The following is a 23,934-nucleotide window of genomic DNA, read 5'->3' as shown; positions in this document are numbered from 1 at the left end:
TTAACAAACCATACATAATAATGATGATAAGAATCATTTAGCGATATTTAATTGTCCCGTGATATTATCTTTAGCTGATATTAAAGAAAAAAAAAGCCAAAAATATTGAAAAAAGTCAATGAGCCCTAACTGAAAAAAAGCAAATATGTGCAGCTAAATTCTTCACGATCTTTTAATTCACATCTTTGTATAACCTTGGAAATTAATTATAGCCTGGGATAACTTGGGACAAAACAGTATGAGATGTGTAAAGAAGAACCTATCAGAATAAGTCATTTTTTCGATTGTTGGCCACCTTATCGCCCATAGTGTAGTGGCACAATTTCGAAACTTTCGGCTCTAATAATGTTAGGCCTTGTGATACTGAGCAACTTTGCCCAAGACGCCATCTTTCTAAGTGGTCAGGCTACTGAGCTATTCGCGAAACAAAAATTATTTGCTCACTAGCGCCGCCTAGTGGCAAAATTTCGAAACTTTTGGCTCAAATAATGTTAGACCTTGTGATACTGAGCAACTTTGCCGAAGACGCCATCTCTCTAAGTGGTCAGGCTACTGAGCTATGCGCAAAACAAAAATTCTTTGCTCACTAGCGCCGCCTAGTGGCGTAATTCCGTATCTGAATGACCACCGCATGTCAGCCCTTGAGCTTCTGAACAACTCTTCCGAAGACACCAACCTTCCAAAACTTCAGGATCTAGAGATATCATATGTTACAAAATTTTGCATTCTTATCCCTCATGGTTCATATAGTGCAAATCAGAAAAAAGCGCCCCTACCCGAGCAGAAGAAAATAACTACTGAATACCAAATTGAGGTATTCCATACCAGATAATTTCCAATACTACATACCTGAATGAGGTATGAATTAGCCCTGCATAAGAGGTAAAATACCTCAAATAATATCTCAAGCATATTCTACGAACACAAAACTGATAACTAGATCAGGTATTGTAATACCTCAATAATACTTGATGGATTTTCATATAAAAATGATATTTTTCAATTGTAGTTCAATACCTCCAGCAGACCTCAATAGCTGTTTAATACCTCAATGAAGTATTTTTAATTGTTTTAAAGATTTTTTTCAATACCATTATAATACCAAATCGAGGTATTGACAACTGAACAATACCTAATTTTAGTATGATACCAAAAAATGGTATGCATAAGTCATTGGGGAGTTATTTGTTCCTCCTCGAGTACCGGCCAAAATCTCAACTAATAGGATGATCCTCAACTCCTAAAGGTAGATCGTACTTAGCACTGAAACTTCGCCGAAGACAGTACTGTGCTATCTCTTTTGGCAACGACACCCCCAAAGTGATGAAATCAAATAAGCCCTGGGTCTCCTATAACTTTCTGGTGTGTCTTATAGGAGTGAGCGTAATAGGAGTGCACGTTATAGGAATGCGTTTAATAGGAGACCCAACTGTATATCTATCTCCTATACAATTAAAAATAGAATGGTGTGTGTATGTCACGAAATGGCTTACGAATGGGTTAACGGATTTGAATGATTATTTCTCCGTTTCGTTCGTCAAAGGTTTGGACGAGTTTGTGTGTATAGAAATGCCAGGATATTCACCGGGAAAACACATTCAAAAAATAGGGTTTTCTATTGTTTTCCACAAAAATTTTATGATAAAATGTGTAATTCAATTCTAAAACGGTAAGTTAATTGTTTTTTGGTCTGTTCCACAAAGTTGTTCAATTTCAGAAGTCACACAAATTTGCAAAACACACCAACTTTCCACGACATTCCGTATTCGAATTAAATTGAAAAATCTCTCTATTACTTACTTTTGTCTTTGAACAACTCTCTGAAACTCTATGTAAAATGATTGCAATGTAATATTTCCCTTACAGGCAAAATTTCAAGTTATTTGTAGTTCGTCATCCAAATTTCAGCCAATTCGGACTACCAGAAGCTGATATACAGCACCCCAAACTTAGGCATTTTGTATGAAAAAACAGCATTTGGTTACTACCTTATGTCACTGACTGTAAGTGATAGTCTGATCAATAATCATATCGTCGCTGATAAATATATTTTTTTCAAATTTTTATTGTACGCGCTTTCTGGTCCAGCACAATTTTCACAAAACAAAGTCGCTCAGAAATAATGCGATGTGTGCAAAACTAATAAGAAAAGCTTCTAGAAATGTAGAGCACCAAAAACAAACAGGCAGCGAAAAAAATCGCATAAAATCCAAAATCTACTCTTAATAAGTGCAAGAATAAAATATGCGAAAATCAGATTTTTATCTGCATTAGTTTTGAAATGGCAGTATGGTAAAATCGTGCCTATACTTTCTGAGACACCCTATATTATTGATTAAATGAAAGCATCTTGTAAAATACAGTATTCATCGCTCGGCCACGTAAAAGCAAGCAGTACGACCAACGGTTCAAACACAACTAATGCGATCCGCGACACTGTTCCACCGTGCTAAGCGAGTGACGTGCAATATGATTGATCTTACTCACATCACCCGCCCCTACAGGAGCAAGTGACGCGACCAACGGACCAAACACTATTTTTTATGCTGCATCAATTATACATTGAAAAGATCTTCACAATTATCTTAAGATTTAAAGAACTTCTTACCCAAAATCTTCAAATTGTTTTTTCAGAAAGCTTAGCTTAGACTGACTACACATATCAATGGTTTCTATTCCGTGATTGACCGAAGTCAGTGAAAATGCACAAAGAATCAACTAGAAGTTCGGCTGGGATTGGCCATAATCTTCTTCAGTGTGCATAATTCAGTGCCTCTATTTATACAGGATCAATAACGGCGCCGGCCACGTCCTTGCAGTCAGGTGGGATTGGGGGAAGGAATTTTAGTGTGTAACCTTTGCTATTTGGAGACCGTGTTTGCCTCTGTATCTCCACAAAGGTTACTGGGAGGGATGTTTGTTAATGGGAAGGATCGTTGGGTCACAGGATTCACTTTGATAAGCGATTAGACCATGATAAATAATTTGACGCGAGCAAAGGATCAGACACTACTACTTGCTTCGCGATCCGCGCCTCTAATCAATCATGCCACGCGTGCGACGCGCAACACGATTGATCCTGCTCACATCACTCGCCCCCGCAGGAGCAAGTGACGCGAGCAAAAGATCAGATACTACTACCTGCTTCGTGATCCGCGCCACTAATCATCTTCAAATTGTTTTTCAGAAAATGTAAAAAATCGTTATTTTATAGCTTTATTATAGTATCAATGGGAAATGTTATAGGTATACCAAAAGTAAAATTCAAAAAAAAAAATCTAGTGGGCTATTTTCCCGGAAAATTCTAGATGAATTTTCACGATTTCCTTACATACACCCTAACTTTATAAATTCATATCTTTTAAACTATGCATCGTAGAACAAAAGTTTTTTAGTGTAATCGAAAGGAAATTTTCTTATTGTTGAAAAAATATGAAAAGAAAAACATTTCCTGGACAATTTTTCACCATGAAGATAATGGTCAGAAATACTATCGTCTGTATCATGAAAAATTTTCGAAACAATATTGTTTGTTTCATCAATTCATATTCTAACTTTCATCCATAGACGCCAAAATGGAATCTTTTACAGTTTGGGCAACAGAACTGAAAAACCAATGACCACCCGCACCACCCATAGAAACATATATTCTATTATGAGCCTCGGCGGCAGTAACTTACACGCATTGTAAATGTAACGCCCTAAACCATCGTTCATTATCCAGTTAGAAGAAACTTTTTGTCAAACGGTGCACTCTCCATTGGTCTGTTGGGTGTTTGTGTGATCTTTATCCTAAAACATTAGTATTAAGGCTAACAATCTTTAATTGAAAACGATGCTAACATTAAATAATATGCCAACTTCATATTTCTCCACAAAATTTTCAAACAAAGTTTGTAAATTTTTGTATGCGTAGTAAACTATGTATAGAAACTCGAATATTGCGATCAAACAAGGTGTTGGTTCAAAAATCAATATGTAACATTTATGCTTTAATGGGCAGTTCAACACAATGCATAGATCCTCCATAATAGGACGGATATCCTATCAAATATTTTTCCAACTTTCCGACAGTGCTCTAACAGTGCTGTGAATATTCAAAACGAGATCCGAAAATATCTGACAGCTGCAATTATCACATTAGCGGCAAAGGCGATAAAGTGATTTGCCACGTGTAATCCAACCATCTCAACACCATTTTCAACACAACCACCAGTTAACAACCCAATTAGCACTAATCCACTCGAGGCAAAAAAAATCCTCAAACAAGCCCTAATGCAACCTAGGAAGGGAAGCGTAAATATTGGCACTGCTCCGTTATCCTGGAACGGCGAATCCAAGACAATTAAATTGCTTCCCTAATTGGCGAAGTGATTGCCACAAAATGCCTGATACTTGTCTAGCATCGGGCAAGGTTCGAACCAATCACATTGCCAGTCACCCAGAAAATGAAGGTCAACCCGTTGGTGCAAAAAGGAGAACGTAAAAATTGCAAGAATCATGCCAACTCCGGACTGCGCTTCCAAGCGAATCACTATCAACAGATTCTCCAGTGGCGGTAAATCACTTGAACATCGTTGTTCTACCGTCTTCCTTTGAGTAGGTAGCTTCCTCCAATCGGGGGAGGAACTGATTGATGTGGCTAATAGAATTCTGATAGTCAGACATTTCCAGGGATTAAGCTGGGTGGTCTCGAGGATTGAATGGTCAGGTGGAGCACGGTCCCTTTGGGTGATACTGTATATACCTAGGTACGAAAAGCAGCATAAATCTTTAGTCGACGCGACGGTTCTTCGCTGGCTACCAGGATAGCCTTGTTGGTCTTCCAACGGTGTACTTTGAAGAAGAATTATAATGAAAAAATAGTACTATCTTAGTGGGCATATAAAATGGCCAAAGTCGAGCTTCCAATTCATCAGTGTTCAGACAAACCAGATTAGACCATATTTGGCATAGTATAGAGAAGTTTACGATGTCTTAAATTCTGATCTTCCTGATATCAATTTGAAGCCGATATTTTGAATCTTTCCATTTCAACTTTATTCCATATCTTTTGACAGATACATATTAGACTGATGCAAATTTTGAAGTTTTTGCTCCCCTATGCTTAAACGATGTCAATTATAATGAAAATGATCCTCCCAAAATTTGAAGCGATTCGGAAGAAATTAAGTTGTGCACACGCTACTTGAAGTTTATATGGAAATTACTATGGAAAAGGCAAACCTTTTGTGTTCAGTCCTCTAACTGCTCGTCATAATAATCTATGGAAAAGTGAACACACTCATCTCATGTGAAAACTTCCCAGCTACAACTTTGCCGAAGACCACCTTTCGATGGGGCGTAAGGATTATTGGTTATTATTGATCTAAAGTCTAAATCATGCCGAGATGATCATTCAATTACATTCAGAGCAACACTGCTTTTTTGCTGTAGAACATAGTAGCCTGGATTACTTTGATCTATTCTTCCCGCCAGGAGCACCACTGTTGCCTGCCGAACAGTGGGTGAAGCATGTTACATGCACACCAACTTTGTGATGATGAATAAAATTTTATCCTGACGTTCAATCAAAAGTGGTCTTCGGCAAAGTTGTTGCTGGGAGGATTTCACATTAGAAGAATTTGTTCACTTTTCCATAAAACATTATGACGGAGAGATAAAGAGCTGAACACAAAAGATTAGCGTTTTCCATAGTAATCTCCATATAAACTTCAAATGGCATGTGCACAGTCAAATTTCTTCCGAATCACTTCAAACTTTGGGAGGATGCTATTTACCATAATTAAAATCGTTTAAGCATAGGGGAGCAAGCATTTTAAAATTTGCATCACTATAATATATATATTTCGACTACCAATTATTATATTTTCGGATCCACCAGTGGATGCAAGTATCTGCTGAAAGGCTAATTTAGGCGATTATGGCCTGAATATCTAATATTATGACCTAATATTTTTGACATCCCTTGGATAACTCAGATAAGTCAGATGTGAAAATATTGGCCTCATAATTTTTCCTTGAGGAACACCAGTTCTTGTAGGAATTCTTTCAGACTTGGAGTTCTGATAATTAACCTGAAGTGTACGATTCAACAGATAAATTTGGATTAATATATTATGTATGTCTTCATGCCAAACACTGACAAATGCTTTTTCTATGTCTAGAAGAGTAAGTTGGTGAATGTCCATGTCGGAATACAAACTGTTCATTGACAAAAACTGAATTTTCGTTGATGTGGATCATCATTCTGTTCAAAATGAGCTCTTCAAAAGTTTACTGGTGGTGCAAAGTAAGCTGATTGGACAATAGCTGGAAGCTTCTTTAGGATTTTTGTTCGGTTTTAAAATTAGTACTGTCGTGGCATTTTTCCATTTGTCAGGAAAATATGCCAACTGAAATTATTTTTTAAATATATCAACCAAGAATGATGAAGCTACTCTCTGGAAGTTTCTTGATGAGATTGAAGAAAATTCCATAATCGCCAGGAGCTTTCATATTCTCGATTGTTTCATGATAGTTTTCATTTCATCCAAATAAGTCACCCAGGAATTTTAGAAAACGTTTTCTCAATTGAGAATGATTTCGAAATCCTGAGTAACTTGATAACACAGCGTAACATAAATGACATATTTGCGTGTGTTCTATGTCTCTTGTAGATTTGGGGTTGCAGTATCTGATGCCGTTCTCAGAAATATTCCAGCAAGTCACAATTTTTAAACACAGATCGCCAAAGTTGTATAAAGCACTGTTCTCATTGATGTTCACGTGAAATTTGAAGTATGATTTATTGTCCACCAAGCTTTCAAAATATGACTTTAACTTTCATATCAGATATAATTTGGTTGAAATTCCACGATTAAATTTAAATTAAATCGATTTTTTCAACATGCTTGCAGTCTCGACACGAAATTCTTCATTTCTCTTATATGAAAAAAAAATACAATACTTTTCGAAACCACCAAAAAACAACTTTTGAACATGGGAAGTATTATGAACTTTGTTGATTAGTTTTGTTATACACATGGAGTTTGAATTCTGTGGCAAATTAAGCGAATGAATTGCCATGTAAGCTGGCAAACTTTCATGCAAGTTGGCTGATATAGTCAAATTTTGCATTTTCAATAGTCAATATCTCAAAAACAAGACGTGCTATGATTTTTTCGAAAACGGTACTTTAATTTAGTAAATAGCGGTATACTGCCCATAACTGCAAACAGTCACATTCGACATTTTTGACAGATTGGAATTAATACCTTGGAGAGTCATCAAATAACAAATACTTTCGATCAACTTACTGATTGATTGATTGATTGATTTACTGATTGATTGATGTTTAAGTTGATCGAAAGTATTTGTCATTTGATGACTCTCCATGGTATCAACTACAATTTGTCAAAAATGTCGAATGTGACTGTTTTGCAGTTATGGGCAGTATATTGGTGCTTGAAACAAAAACGTGTTCCGCAGTGTAATCAATTGGACTAGTGAGTCCTAAATTAAAATTATGCGTGCTTTCGAATTGTATAGCAAGTTTTTAAACATTTTCGTAACTAGTAAGTAATAATTTTGTTTTCCTCTTTCAGTTTTTACCATTTCTGACAAATAGAATACACCGTGTGTCCCCGTTTAGGTCGTGTTTGTTCCGTTATCCTTTCGGCTCGTTGAAATGTGGAGTTTTCCTTTACTTTCAGAGGTGGCTTCCTTTTTCGCCATGTACAAAGAAGAGAAATCAATAACGTTTAATTAAATTTTCATGATCGTACAAGACTAAACTGTGTTGGTGCCGTGGAACACAGACTCAGGCCCACACTACGGTGGCGTTGTAAGCTTGCGGTGCGGTGTGTGGGAAATAAAAGATGAAATGATGCACTACTTGGGTTATGACAGCGCTTATATTGTATAATCTTTATATCGTACTTAGTTGTATCAGTCAGTGTTAACCTTTTTTTACCTGCAGTAGGGAGCCGGATCCTATTCTTGGCACTTTTGATAGGGTTAGTATCCGTCCTGATTAAGCAGGACATGTCCTGATTTTCAGCTAAAATTGTTTAACAAATCCAGTGAGTTTTGTACATTTTTCCGAAAATACATGAAATGTCCTGATTTTCTCAACTGATCAGATGGCATCCCTAACTTTTGATTCACTTCGGCAGCGGGGTTTTTTGAAAGCTACTGAGTCTTCGTATCGCAAAGTTTCAGAAAATTCAGCTCAGAAAAACCCTCCATGCCAAAATGAGTCATTGAAGTGCCCAAGTAGCTCTGCACCCTATACCCACACAATATCATCCACACCGATGTAGATATGATGCTTCCGTTGAGATATTATTTTTCCCAGTTTGGAAGGCACAGATACAGATACTCACTTGAAAAAAAAAACATAGGTTTTGAATACTTCAAGATAACTCCAAATTAATGACGACAATCAAGACAGACATAATGAAAATCGCTAGCTTTCTTTTGTTGTGTATTTTTGATCTTTCCGAAAAAATTTGGCAAAAGGGTCCTAACTTATTATGCATTTAACTTTCATTTTTATTGGAAAAGAAAAAAGGCGCAGCATATTTTAAAACATTGCTTACGATTAATAACCATGGCAGTGCTCATAAGAACACTAAGCTAAGAACCCGGGCAGATAAAAACATCAAAACCACATCCCACATTATCACATTATGATCGCATGTCTCAATGAGCCATTTTACGAAGCTGGTCAAATAACAAGAAACCTGGGACTTAATTGGGATTTTCAATCATCGTCATCAATATTTTCGTGATGATGATGGTTGATGACTGTGCGCATTTCTAGCGTAGCTTTTGAAACAGTCGAAAACATAAACAGTGAAAAATTATTAATATATTTCTGATCGCAAAAGTGCCTTTATATGTGAAATATGGATAAAAAAGAGGTAGCTGATATAATAATCAGGTGTAATGTTGCCGTAACGAACATTCTTGGATCTTTTTTTTTGTCACTTTCTCCATGTCTCTGTTTGGTAAGATAAGGCTTTGTTAAAAATCACGCTAGATTTTATCAAAACAAAATCCCACGTCTCCTGTCAATAAGCCATTTTACGAAGCCTGGTCAAATGACAGGAGACCTGGGATTTTTCAATCATCGGCGTCAGTTTTCGCGATGATGATGGTTGATGACTGTGCGCATTTCTAGCGTAGCTTTTCATCCAGGCGAAAACTTAAATGGAGAAAAATTATTAAAATATTTCTGATCACAAAAGTGCTTTTTTATGTGCAATATGGGTAACAAAGAGGTAGCTGATACAATAAATAGGTGTAATGTTGTAGTAACGAACATTTTTGGATCTCATTTTTGTCATTTTCTCCATGTCCTCGTTTGGTAAAATGAAGCGTTATTGAAAATCACGCTGGATTTAATCCCAGGTTTCCTGTCAATTGACGCCACTGCAGCGATCAGCTGTTCCGAAACGTCTCGTAAAATGGCTCATTGAGGCCGTTGCGACGATCAGCTTTTCAAAACGTCTCGTAAAATGGCTTAATTGATATTGAAAAGATGTTCGAAAAAATTATAAATCTCAGCGTAACATGTGGAAAAATAATGAAAACAAGATAAAAATTAGTTCTTTGAAATAGAACAAAACAAATTCAACAGCGAAATGGTGGGACTGAACAGTGTGACGTCACGAAAACCCTCCTCAAGGCACAGTAGTCTCAAAAAGCGAAGAAAATGATAATCGAGGGTTCGATCCTTATTTTTCTTGGCATAAAAGTCCTCACTAGGATAGAGCTTGCTTCTCAGCTCAGTGTTCTTATGAGCACTTCCACAGTTATTAACTGAGAGCTTTCTTTGCCAAAGTTGCCATTTTCGCATTCGTATATCGTGTGGCAGTAGAGTGTCCATCAGGGTTGCCACATATACAGATTTATCTGTATTTTACAGATTTTATTTTATTTTTTGTGACCAAGAATCTGTATACACAGATTACAGATTTTTAAGAAAAATACAGATATACAGATTCTGTATACCGTCGTGCGGGGTGACATTGGTCCATAAGGGTGACTTTGGGCCAAGATTTTTACAGCAAACTAAAACCAGAATAATGAAAACAATGTGGCAAGCTTCAAGAATACGTTATAAATAGCCACTGGATGGTCATGGATTAGTTTTTTGCCTCCCGTGCTAGTCAAGGGATGCATCGAAAAGGGCGGTCAAAGTCACCCCCTAGGACCAATGTCACCCCGCACGGCGGTACATAATTTCGCTGAAACTATACAGATTTATACAGATTTTTGGGCAAAAATGAAAATAAATAATTTTAAAAACCTTAAAACTTAAACTGAGATATGGCAATTTTGTATTGTAGTTACAACTGAATGGTATTTCTTTGAATTCGTTGTAAAATTCTTATTACTATTTCAATTTTCAGGGATACAGATTTAAAATACAGATATTTTGCTCCATGATACAGAAATACAGATAATTCAAAGAAAAAATACAGATTTTAATAACCCTGGTATCCATCCCGGGATCTCCCGGGACAAGAAATCCCGGGATTTGACAAATTTCGGGATTTCCCATTTCCCGGGATGTTTGTTCTGACATCCCGGTAAGCCCGAGATGTTCTTAGAATTTCACGAAAACCACTAAATTTCTATGCAAAACAATGACGCTTTTCTTTAATTTCAAGTCTTACTCGAGAAATAAGAAAAGCATCATAAAAAGGCAATATTTTCATGAAAAGATCAATTTACTAAGTAAATAACACATTTTTGTATTTGTATGATTGCAAAGTTTTATGCTTTTCTCTTTGAAATTAGCCATTTGCATAAGCCTAGGATGAGAAAGTAACCTGAGCTTCAGTCGATAATTTTCAGTAATTTACTTTTAGCATGACCTTCTATCATTTCTTAGCTCATAAGTTTTGACGAGTTTTCAAATGTGTAAGTGTTTGTAGTTCAGTGTAGAGTGTCTTAGAGAATTTGTTTGTAATAAGATCGTGAATTAATAGTGCATTTAGTGTTCGTTAGTGTTGTGCAGTTTTCTCCGTCAATAAATCCCATGTTAGTCCATAGTATAGTAGCCTACCATAGAATGTCACCGTCAATCATCCAACATAAGCCAGTTTCCTCCACCCACCAGAGGGATAAGCAGAACAGATTGGCAGCTAAAAAGGGCAGATAGACGGTCTCATGGGCACGATGATCTCACGTAGTCTACACGAATGGTCTGGGTCACTGACCGGGACTAAAAGGATAGTGACCCAAGTTTAATAAGATCACTTCACTAGCCAAGCAAACATCTACCGATAAGCTTCATTTGAATAAGCTCAAGCAGTGTAGAAGTGGTGAAGTGTGTCGTGCGGAGAAGGACAGCAGGTAACAAGGTTCGTCCTTCAATGCCACTCAAGAACCTAATGGCAAATTTCTGGATTCGTAGAACCCCTCTGTTTTTGGACAGAACTTCTGTCTGGACGTCCATCAACTTCCTTCCCCTTACGTTGGGCAGTTCCGGCGAAATACGCCGTTGACCGAGACCGTCAACATACTCGGAGGCCTGGGGAGAGAACGAGGTCCAAAGTTACCATCTGCGCTATCTCAAATGGTACCCGGAGTAGGAGAGACGTCGACGTTCAGCATAGACGCCACAATGGAGTAGATCGTGGTGAAAAATGGTGGAAGAGGGCCCCGAAAGAACCACAAGAAGTGAGGAAGTGAGAAGAAAGGACAGTTTAGAGTAGGATAAGAAAGTGGGAAAGCTATAGAAGTAAAGGCCGGAAAAATCCGGAATAAATGTAGTTTGTGTCGAAACAAATGTAACCTGCTCGGTGTGAGAGTAAAAGAGTAGAAGAAAGTGAAAGCAGATGTAAAATATAGATCAGTTAAAAATAGATCTGTATCGGTATAGTAGATACGGATGAACTGATTCCGGCATAGTAGTGGCCACGAGCACGGAGTGCCTTAAAAAAAATAATGCTCTCTTGAAAAAAAAAACGAGATAAAAGATTCGTAACATTGAAATATCGAAAGAAAAAAAATAGACTATATATATTTACAATGGCTCTGCGGATCCCCTGAAAGGCCGTTGCAGCTCCCTGGGGGTCTGCGGACCACCGGTTGGTAAACCCTGTTCTAACGGATACACCTGTATCTATGAGTATTCAAATAAGTTAACTTGTATATCATACGCCACTATTTTGAGCTAAAAAAAACACCATATTGCCTTTCTAAGCACTTTAAAACACCATAATGTGCAAGAAGGTTATGTTTTTTCAATTATTCACATCATATCATAACATCATACCAAAATAGAAAATTCAATAAATAAAAACGGATAATGTATTCAAATGTTCTTTTTTCTTCTTTTTCTTTTTTCTTTTTCGAGATGAACCAGCCTAGGGCTGCAAATCTCTTAAATGAAGATAATTATAAAAACTTCTTTTTCTTCTTTCCATTGGTGTTCTTATGAGCACTTCCACATTTATTAACTGAGAGCTTTCTTTGTCAAAGTTATCATATTCGCATTCGTTTATCGTATGGCAGGTACGATGATACCCTATGTCCAAGGAATTCAAGGGAATTTCCATTACTAAAAGATCCTGGACCGACCTGGAATCGAACCCAAACACCATGGCTTTGCTTTGTATCCGCGGACTCTAACCACTCGGCTAAGTAAGGACAAATGTTCTTACACGTTCGCAAAGCATGTTCGTAACATCAAAAGGACCACAATCCGGCTATTATCTTTATTCTATTCAGTGATGGTTGGAAGAAAAGATAACTCAATTAAAACAACCGGAAGTTTTGTTTTTTTTAACATGGAATTGCTGGTCATAAATTTGTTCCTTTGTTTATAAATCAATCAGCGCAACAACTCACCTGTATTTAAACCAAGTTTAATTATTCGAAAAAGATAACATTTGAAAAACTGCCACAAATCTGTTAAACGCATTGTCTGCTTAATACTTTAAGAAGTGAAGAGTTAAATGAGTATGAACAAATTCTTTTCATCTGAAATACAATTTATTTTTCCTAAGTTGGGAAATTTCAGACCTATGGTTGGTACATTTTTTCCTATGATGTAAATGGTTAAAATCCATTAAACAATGTGGTCCTAAAGTGTCTATAAAAGCAGATAAGGTCATTTTGGAGCTTAAAATAGTGGCTTATGATATTCAAGTTTTCTCGTTTGGATACCCATGAGTGCCGAAGGAACCATTTAAATTCAACTGATTATAATGTAGTTTGAACCCAGGGAGGTTTTATCTGCACCCATTTGTATCCCTGATAGAAACAACGGATATTCTTTTTACAAAAAAAAATATCACCAATTTTTTCTGTTTGTGTTTTAGAACCCTATTCACTTCCACAAAGATGTGTATTTCGACTATTTACATCATTTTGTAGGACAATGTTACCATCGAAAATTTCAAATTTTGAAAATATTCGAATAAAACGATATTTTGAGGTCCTATTATTAAATTTCTGGGAACGTACCTGGTGTAGTGGTTAGAACACACGCCTTTCACCCCGAGGATCTGGGATCGAATCGCATCCCCGAGATAGTCACTTATGACGTAAAAGTTGTAATGACGACTTCTTTCGGAAGGAAAGTAGCGCTGTTGTTCTCAAGATGACCTAGCCCAGGGCTAAACATCTCGTTATAAGGATAGGAAAAAAAACTTTTTTATATTTCTGTAGGGTGACCACATGATGGTGCTACTTTTCCTCGAATGTCATTTCCCCGAATGTCATTTACCCGAACGCCAGTTCTCCGACTTGACCCAGTCACCTACCCGAATAACTCCGGTCACATGAATATTCCCAAGTTCCTCTGGTCACTTTAAGGAATTAGATATATGTACCAGTATACTGACAAAATATTGTTTGAATCCGTTAAGCATTCGCTGAGCGGCGAGGGTTTTAGCATTTTTTGCTTTCACTCAGCCCTATACGGGTAAACACGCTATAGCAAAAAGTTCACGATTTTAGGCATCCGTCCCACTGTGCCCTGCAAGGATTTTTATTCGTATGCATATTTTAGTGCCGAATGCCAATGTGTAGTCGAATCTATTCTTTCGAAAATATTAGACACTCCGTACCAATACGACCACCATACCATCAATCAAGATATTCCCATCGCTTAATCCAATGGTGAACATTTCCAAGAATGCCAAACACAGTTCCATTTAACTTCACTCTGTGATGTCCCAAGAGGATACAAAGCAAAACAGGAACAAACCCAGGAAAACATGAATGCCAGTAATCGCATACTCTAGCCGGGATGGAAAATTTACACTATTAGCATACAAATTTGGATCGGACGCCGTTCGCTCTAGGAAAGCAATCTGGAGAATTTCAAGGTGCAGGAAACGACAAAATAGGAGAAGTCGACACACAGTACTGGTCGGATTAAAATTTGAATTGGTTGATAGCAAGTGGTCAAGCTTTCAGGCTTTACCTGATATGTTAAAGTTGACATGGAACAAATAAAAAGCCTAAGAGCTTGTCTTCGGGGACCTTCCTTATCCGAGTGGTTAGAGTCTGCTGCTACAAAGCACAGCCATGCTGAAGGTGTCTGGGTTCGATTCTCGTTCGGTCCAGGATCTTGTCTTAATGGAAATTTCATTAACTTCCCTGGGCATAGAGAATCATCGTACTTGCCACACGATATACGAATGCGAAAATAGCAACTTTGGCAAAGAAAGCTCTCAGTTAATAACTGTGGAAGTTCTCTTAAGAACACTAAGCTGAGAAGCAGACTCAGTCACAGTGAGGACGTAATGCCAAGAAGAAGAAAAGGAAGAAGCAGCTTGTTTTTGAAATTACATGGACACATTTTCAGCTATTTTTTAATCACACATAAAATTCTTGATATATAGGTACATTAAAATGCAGACAAATTGAAAACTTGACAATTTTGCATGAAAAAACTGCAAAGCGTAAATTGTTCTGTCCATTACTGTAGACAGCCAAGCGAACTTGTGAATTTGTTTGCTCATAATCCGGGATAGAGCCTCATCAGACACCAAGGATAATGCCGAACCCACCTACCGAGTCTGTTGATCTTGGTTTTTACTTGAAAAGCATCGATTCCGTCAACATGATAACAGCGAATCCTATTCCGTCCTATTTTTGGAATGGACTTTCTGCAATTCCACCTCTAAATTTCTGTCATAAAAGGAATTGATGTGGTCAGTTTCCCAAGCTCCAATCAACTTCCATACAATCTCTTATCGCAATCAATGGGCCTTTCCAAGCAAACGCCTTCCATTCAACTTTGAGTACCTTATCTGGTTGCGGCTTGCCTTGGCATTCGAGAGGAACAACCCACACACCTATTGTAGAGCTAACGTTTGGTTGACTGCATTTGGGTTTAGTGGTCGTAGCTCCATCGACTCACATGGGAAGTGAGTAGGTATGTACCATGATTTGCGTTTTCCAGCTCGTAGAGACAGACATACGGGCCGTAAGATAAAGCAATCGATTACATGCGATGCCAAGCATAAACGTTCACTAACAATGATCAAGAGAGGCATCAACTAAGAACGTTTCGATAAATTTGGGACCAAATCAGCAGCTCTATTGTCATTACTTAGTGTGACTAAATTCCAGAATAGATGTGCTCAAAGTCCACTTTATAAACACATGTTCTCATCCTGATGAACTGGTTTATGCCAGAAAAGCAAACACATATCGAAGACTCTTGTGTAAATGTGTGTTCATTCCAATTGTATGAATTTGACGAAGGAATCTTCACAGTCTACTTTAGGGTAGAAACACATATGGAAAGTCCTTTATGTGCTGCAAGTACATAACATTTAACCCATTGTCAGTCACCCTAGTGTACTGAGTACGCGAACCTTACGAAAAGTCGAAAAATACGTTGAAATGCCATTCAAATTGATATGGGTGTTGGTCCTATTTCAAGATCTTTCTTTCAAGAAAGAAAGAAGAAATTTTTCGAAAAAATCAACTAAAAATACACTGCTCACACTATTATAGGTCACTTTGTCACGATTATTAGTCACTCTGTTCCACACGCAATTCAAATGCAAATGACCCATAATAGTGGGTGACCCATGATAGTGTAACCACTGTACCAGTGCGACTCCCGAGGAGGAACAAATAACTCCCCAATAACTTATGCATACCATTTTTTGGTATCATACCAAAATTAGGTATTGTTCAGTTGTCAATACCTCAATTTGGTATTATAATGGTATTAAAAAAAATCTTTAAAACAATTAAGAATACTTCATTGAGGTATTGAACAGCTATTGAGGTCTGCTGGAGGTATTGAACTACAATTGAAAAATTTCATTTTTATATGAAAATCCATCAAGTATTATTGAGGTATTACAATACCTGATCTAGTTATCAGTTTGGTGTTCGTAGAATATGCTTGAGATATTATTTGAGGTATTTTACCTCTTATGCAGGGCTAATTCATACCTCATTCAGGTATGTAGTATTGGAAATTATCTGGTATGGAATACCTCAATTTGGTATTCAGTAGTTATTTTCTTCTGCTCGGGCTGCTAGTGATTTTTTTTACTTGGCCCTTCACACGGGCGGTCGCATCATGTACTGAGTACGCGCGAATGATTTAAACTCTAAAGCTAGACAAGATAGAATATTGATGTCTACGGCAAATTTTATCAGTTCAATGGTATGAATTAGTCAGTGAACAAATAAAACTTCGAAAACATCCTCACACTTCCGTGATCATCGGATTAGTCCCTGAGGAACCGATGAAGTGGACCTTACGCATTGTAACATCTCGAACACAAATATCTCCGAATCTTGATTAGCAAGATGGTGTCTTAGGCAAAGTTGTTCAGAAGGTCAAGGACTAACATGTGATAGGCCGTTTGTTTCTTAATTGTGCCACCAGTTGGCGTTAGTGAGCACGTAATTTTTCAAACACACACACTTAGATTAAATTACTGGGGTCGGTAAAATTTTATTGAGTTTTGGAACTACCGAAATAGTCAGTAAAATTAAAACTGTCACCACGCGTAATTGAAAAGCAAATTTCACCATGTTTTATTTTTTATCGATATATGATATAAAAAGAAAGCTCTCTGCAAAATTTCAGTGAAAAATCTCTGTTTTTTGATTTCTGACATTTATTTTTAGTTCGCTGACTTTTTCGGTAGTTCCAAAACCCAGTTATTTTTACCGAACAGATTGAGTGTGCAGACATTTCAGAATCATGATTACCTCAAAAGACGACGTCTTTGACAAAGTTGTTTAGAAGGCCAAGGACTAACATATGATAAGCCACTAAACTTGAAATTCTGCCATCAGATGGCGCTAGTGCGTATACAATATTTTGATCGCAGATATCTCAGGTTAGCGATTTTTATGAAAGATGGTGTCTTCAATGACTAACATATGATGAGCCATCGGAGTTGATATTCTTACAACAGGTGGTGGTGCAAGTAAGCATGACATTTTTTTAACGTAAATATATCAGGATCCTTATTACAATAATAAAATTAGATTTGAAGGACGGTGTCTGTGATAAAGTTGTTTTGTATGTCACGAGTTCGAATTTACTCTAAATTATTCAACATTTGATTTAAAATACAATAGGAAGCTAGAATTCAAATACATCCATCAAGCGGCGCTAGAGCTCCTGATTTGAATTTTTCAAATACAGATATCTCGAGTTCCCGATGTTTTTGAAACTTGACATCTTCGTCAAAGTGCTGACATGTTATGGGCAATCATATTTGGAATTATGGTAACATGGTGCCAGTGAGCATGATCATTTAGGTTAAGGCTATCATTACACGTTTTGTTAAATGTTAAAATATTTCGCTGCCAGTAATTCAATAGCCAAGCACAAAATAAAACGAAGGGTAAAGGGTCAATAGGGTCCTAAAGCACTGTCCCAATTTCAGTACCAAACGCTTAAGTTTAGGCCAGAAATACATGTTTACTCAATTTTCAAATTATTTTCGTTGGTTTAAGTCCACAAAACACTTTTTTTTACAGATTTTAGGATTTTGTCACACCTCTGTATTCTCAAATTTTGGGTATGTTTTGTTTTCCGTGTCTCTTCCGAAATGTCAGATAGGAACAACCCCTGTGTTAAAACTAAAAATCCAAAGTGTCAAGGTTTACATTTGGAACCATTTTTAAAATTAAAGTTTAAATATGTTATAGCCGTTATTTGAGCATGACAAATTGCTAAAGTAGTTGCAAGAACATGCTCTTTCGTGTTATTGAATTAAAACAAGAATTCATTAAATATTTTAGGACCGTTTATCGTTGAAATTCTAGATTCAAATTGATCAATCTTTTTTTATCCCATTGACCGAAATTTCGCTGAATGCATTGATAATGTTTGCGTAAAAATATTTCGTTAAACGCACAGAAGTCTCCGATAATCGATATCGGTTCATGGAACCATACTATAACTCAAATTTAATTGTTACTGTAATGATCCCCAATATTAACTTTTCAAGGTATTACTATACATAACGTAATATTTTTATAAGTCGATGATCCCTTCAATTATCAACTAATGGAGCGTTGACTGAAACCCAGAAAATATGATTATACTAGAGAAGCACGGAGAGCATTTTGAATTTGTTTATAAACAATACATGCACTGACTATCATACTACGTTATTTGAACAATGTCGTAGAGTGCGTCCCCTGAGCCATTTTCGTATCGCTTTACACTTATATACTCCCATTCTCGTTTTTGTGTAACAGCTTTCTGACGTCCTTTATTATGACCGGCGAAAAACTAAAGATAATTTAACCGTTTTCCATACAAAGCCACCAAGTTTGGTGACTTGGATCTTAGCTCCTAGAGCTTTTTACCGAAACTAGGAAATAATTTGAAATTTGTGCAGTGAAAAATTTACAGCATTGTGATCACCCACTTTAAAGTTATCGCAAATGGTTTATGGACAAAAGTTCGAAAGACAAAAGGTCGAAAGGACAAAGGGTAGAAAGACAAAAGGTCCAAAGGACAAAAGTTCGAAAACGATTTGCTTTGAGGGAAACTTATCCTTCTAGGAAAATATATTTTCGACCTTTTGTCTCCCCTTATTTTGCTCTTCGACCTTTTGTCCTTTCGACCTTCTGTCCTTTCAATCTTTTATCTTTCGACCTTTTCGCATCGTAATTGCTCCATTTTGCAAAAAATGCTAATTTTTTTATTTTTCAAACGAAAGGATTTAGAGCAATATACCGTTTTGTCTCAAATTCCGAACAGACTCATATTCCAAACACTCGGTTTTCGTATGGCAATTTGGTTGAAATGTTTTTCTGAAATATGTCATCAAATTACCTGAAAATGGCAGTCGATTGTAGTTTAATCTAAATCAAGGTGTTTGGATTATGAGACAGAAGGCACACGTGTTCGGCATTTGAATCAAAATGTTGTTCCATACTTATAGGTAAAAACAATACTAAACAAGTTGAAACAAACATTTCTATCAGCACACCCAACAGCTAAAAGTTGGACTTTGCGAAGAAATTAAAATGTTCAAAAATATCAGCCAAATTATGACTATCAGATCCATTTGAAGTCACTGTTGGCCTTAAGTGTTTGGAATATGAGTCAAAACGGTACCGACGTTGCTCGATAAATACTTGTTTTTAATTATGAATCGTGGTTTACGGCTAACCAGCCGAGTGGAAGTTTAACAACTACCGAGAACGTCGCGACCCATTGGAAGCCCACACAATAGAAACCTCAGCCAGCGCAGTTGCTGGCTAGTGTAGTGTGCTATTTCCATACCTAAAAAATAATGCGCTCTCGGGCTAGGCATTGGATATATATATAAAAAGCGTTGTGTTTGGATGGGCATCTAATTCTTCTGAAAGAGGTGCTCTTTGCGAAAAAAGACCACGTGATTATTGAGCTAAAATCGAACTCAGGTTAACTTCTGCGTTCATGAGTCCTCTCATGGCGTAGGGGTAACGCGTCCTAACTAGAGATCAGGGAGTCAGATTCTCACTAAGAAGACGTGTAACTTTTTCGCAAAACTTCACATCAATTTGTTCATTTAATCCAATTGCAAAATATATGTAATGTTAAGCTTTCGGTAGTTGTAAAACTTCCACTCGGCTGGTTAGCCGTAAACCACGATTCATAATTAAAAACAAGTAATCACTTAATAGTTTTCTGGAGAAATCGTCGGAAAATACTTAAATTTATAAGGAATTAACAATGTGTAATATGAGCAGAAATACTGTCGTAATGTCACGCGGAATTACAAAAGAAGATAAATGTCTAACCTGATTCTATGATGAAAAATCAAACTCTTGTTTTATGGTTCCTATAAGATTACGTTTTGTGTTTCCTATTTGGTCCATATTCGGTCTCTTTTTGTTTCCTGTCTAGTCTCTTCTTGCCCTTTTTCTCCAAGCTATATGTCTCTAAAGTTCCTATATTAAAGTTAACTGCCTTGAACACTACCAGTTATGCAATGTGATCGATAGAGTCATTTTCCAAATGATTATTTTAATAATTAGGTTATATTACTTGATCTGCAGGAATTTAAGCAAAAGGATTGTACACTACTTGTTTATCCAAATCTTTTTCGAATCTTTTTGTTTCTCATGAAGTAGACAAAATTCCATTCTGAATGTGCTAATATTTTGTTTTAGTAATTTCATTTAAACTCACAAATTTTGCATAAATTACGCCCATTATTCCGGGTTTCTTAAATTAACATTAAATCTTTCAAATCATATGATGTTATTCAAAAAAGTATGTACTATTGTATTGATTCTAACTTTTCGTAAAAATTTAACTTCAAAAATGTTTTTCAAGATTTGTGGGGACCCCTAAAATGTTGGGGCCCGTGGACCATAGCTGCCTCTCCCCAATTTCTGGATTGCTTGAAATATTCACATTTTTCGTTCCTCCCAACTAAAGGAAGCAAAATATCGGTAAAATATACTCAATATCGTAAATGTACATCTGGTTTCTAGGATATCCAAATGCTTCTAATTCATTTCAAACTGATGAATGTCTATAGAGCTTTGAAGTTAAAAATTGTTGAAAACCAATAATTTAACAACTACCGAAAAGCTAAACATTACATATAATTTGCAATTGGATTAGATGGACAAATTGATGTGAAGATTTGCGAAAAAGTTACACGTCTTCTCAGTGAGAATCGAACTCACGACTCCCCGATCTCTAGTTGGGACGCGTTACCACTACGCCATGAGAGGACCCATGAACGCAGAAGTTAACCTGAATTCGATTTCAGCTCAATAATCACGTGGTCCTTTTTCGCAAAGTGCACCTCTTTCGGAAGAATTAGATGCCCATCCAAACATAACGCTTTCTATATATATCCAATGCCTAGCCCGAGAGCGCATTGTTTTTTAGGTATAGGAATAGCACACTACACAAGCCAGCAACTGCGCTGGCTGAGGTATCTATTGTGTGGGCTTCCAATGGGTCGCGACGTTCTCAAACGACCGGTTACGGAACATGAGTCCGTTGCTCGATAAATACTTGTTTTTATTTATGAATCGCGGTTTACGGCTAACCAGCCGAGTGGAAGTTTAACAACTACCGAAAAGCTAAACATTACATATAATTTGCAATTGGATGAGATGGACAAATTGATGTGAAGATTTGCGAAAAAGTTACACGTCTTCTCAGTGAGAATCGAACTCACGACAGTGGAACAGTGGTAACGCGCCCCAACTAGAGATCGGGGAGTCGTGAGTTCGATTCTCACTGAGAAGACGTGTAACTTTTTCGCAAGTCTTCACATCAATTTGTCCATCTAATCCAATTGCAAATTATATGTAATGTTTAGCTTTTCGGTAGTTGTTAAACTTCCACTCGGCTGGTTAGCCGTAAACCGCGATTCATAATTAAAAACAAGCAATAATTTAAATTATCATTGAAAATAAAAATTTAAATTATCATATATTAACTTACCAGCAAGACCTGCGTGTACGGCTAGCAAAGCAGCAAAAGCGAGCATCTTAAAAGTTGACGCCCTGATCAGAGTTTTCCTCCAAACAGCAGCAGCAGCATTGGTTTTCAGTCGTTGATTCGGTATTCTTACAGCTATCAGATCTTTTGGTTCAATTGTTGTTGGTCCTTCTGTTGAATTGATCTCCAGTTTTCTACGGGTAACCTCTATGAGTTTTCCACCGTTGAATGAGTACGTTTTCTCTTATAACTATCGTACGTTTTTCATACCACTATAAACAGAATGATAAATTTTGTCATCAGTTATTCCAACGAGAAATCGGCAAACTCGCACTTTCTTAAGTTGGAATTTATTTTTTCTCATGATTTTAGGCCGCTAGCAATCCACTTCACAAAAGGAGAACACCGTCGCAATTACATCTCTTTTGTCGGAAGCATAATAAACCATTCTCCAAAGTGCTTAAAACTTCCTTTCTTTTTTTCCTACAAAGCATCTAAGACGTTAGCAAAGAACGAACACACTTCAAAAGATTTCTTTTCCTTCCAGTAAACTTTAGCATCGGTTGAGATAATGAAAAACATTTTCATAATTTCCTAGCTTCAGACATTCCAGCGATGTCGGTTCACGGTGATTTTCCTGCTTGCGGAGCATTTTTTCTACACTTCTTGCATTTTTCATCACCAACGCTTTTCACTTGAAGATATACTTTATGGTATTAATGAATTTCCTTTTCCATTTGCATTCACGTCAGAACATTTTGAGACCATCATTGTCGTGACTCGTTTTGAAAAAGAAGTGAACTATTGCGACACTCGAACGATGGGTGTAGATTCGATCCGGTTCCTTTGAGGACGTTTTCCATCTTTCACTTCCCGTGGTTTATTCCTTTCATCTTGATAATGGAACACACTTTTTTCGTTAATGAGTTTTCCTCGGTGCGCAGTTTTCTGAAATGGAAACACAGAAAAGAGTAATCAGATTTCGCGCAACTTTAAATTGAATCAGAATACGACGTATCTTTCAATGCGGATGTAAATGTATAGACTAGAACTGACGTTGACAATGGGGAAGATATAATTGAAACAAAGTGTAACTTAGTTTATGACATCTGGCATTTGAACTTTTATCCATCCCAAGTCCCCTACTGTGAAGCGAGGTTACAGGAAAGGATCCAACTGAATCGAATGATTTGCATTCATCCATGCCAACAGGATTGTTTTTCCATTCCATGAGTAGCCATCCAATCCAGCTCAACAAGCTGCTCATCTCCAATTAGTCAAATTGAGACTGTGATTCAATTTTGCTGCTGCTAACAGCAAATTTGATGGGTGCCGACTAACGAGGTGAAGATTTTATGTAGGTGTCTACGTTTTCCTTTGGGGCCTCTGGGACAGTGATTTGGGGGCTAAATGAGTACTTGAGAGATTGTTCGCATCTTTTCGGAAGAATGATCCCATCCAATGATGGGTCGACTGTAGCTTAGTTGGTGGCCACAGGAAACTCATTGAAAAACAGAACGAAAAAGGTTTTATGGACATGGTTTGTTAGAGATGATTAAGTGTCAAAAGTTGGATAACGATATTAGATAGCATTTAATTGAAAAAACGAGCTTGGCCACCCGTGAATTTTTTCCCTAAGATCAACTGAACTTATACAAGACATAGCTTAAATATTAAACGTATTCATCGTGGCAATATAATTTTTCGACATTTTCTCCAATGTTTCAACATAGGATAGTCTAGGTGACCCATTAGTACTGTAACAGAAAGGAAGCATTTGATTCATTTTCAAAATTCATTTTTGAATTACCTGCAGAGCTTTACATTTTGCTTGAATAACCTCAATGTGATTTTTTCATTTAGCATGAGTCCTAGATACTTAACTTTTGACTTCTGAAACCCCTCTAATCGTGACAACATGTCTACTAGAAGGTTTATTTATTTATTTCTTCCATCTTCGACCTACTTGGTCGCACAGACTATGGACCTGTGCACGAGTTCACGAATTTGACGTTCGAGCGGTGCCGAAT

General features: G+C 37.0%; 1 protein-coding gene across 4 annotated transcripts in view; it reads right to left on the bottom strand.

Moving 5' to 3' along the window:
* The window catches only part of LOC5569059, a 288,587-nt gene extending 265,734 nt beyond the window's left edge, over nt 1-22,853 (bottom strand). For 3 of the 4 annotated variants that reach the window (XM_021843203.1, XM_021843205.1, XM_021843206.1), the window contains exon 1: nt 21,908-22,853. In XM_021843203.1, coding sequence (XP_021698895.1) covers nt 21,908-21,953 — 46 coding nt within the window. In that variant the 5' untranslated portion in view covers nt 21,954-22,853. The remainder of the gene's footprint in view (nt 1-21,907) is intronic. The other variant, XM_021843204.1, reaches the window with a different exon arrangement.
* Nucleotides 22,854-23,934: the final 1,081 nt, after the last annotated feature.

Source organism: Aedes aegypti, chromosome 2, assembly GCF_002204515.2.
Source record: "Aedes aegypti strain LVP_AGWG chromosome 2, AaegL5.0 Primary Assembly, whole genome shotgun sequence".
NCBI classification, from domain to species: Eukaryota; Metazoa; Arthropoda; class Insecta; order Diptera; family Culicidae; genus Aedes; species Aedes aegypti.
Note: the sequence above shows the minus strand (reverse complement) of the source record. Positions and strands in the feature narration are given on the sequence as shown.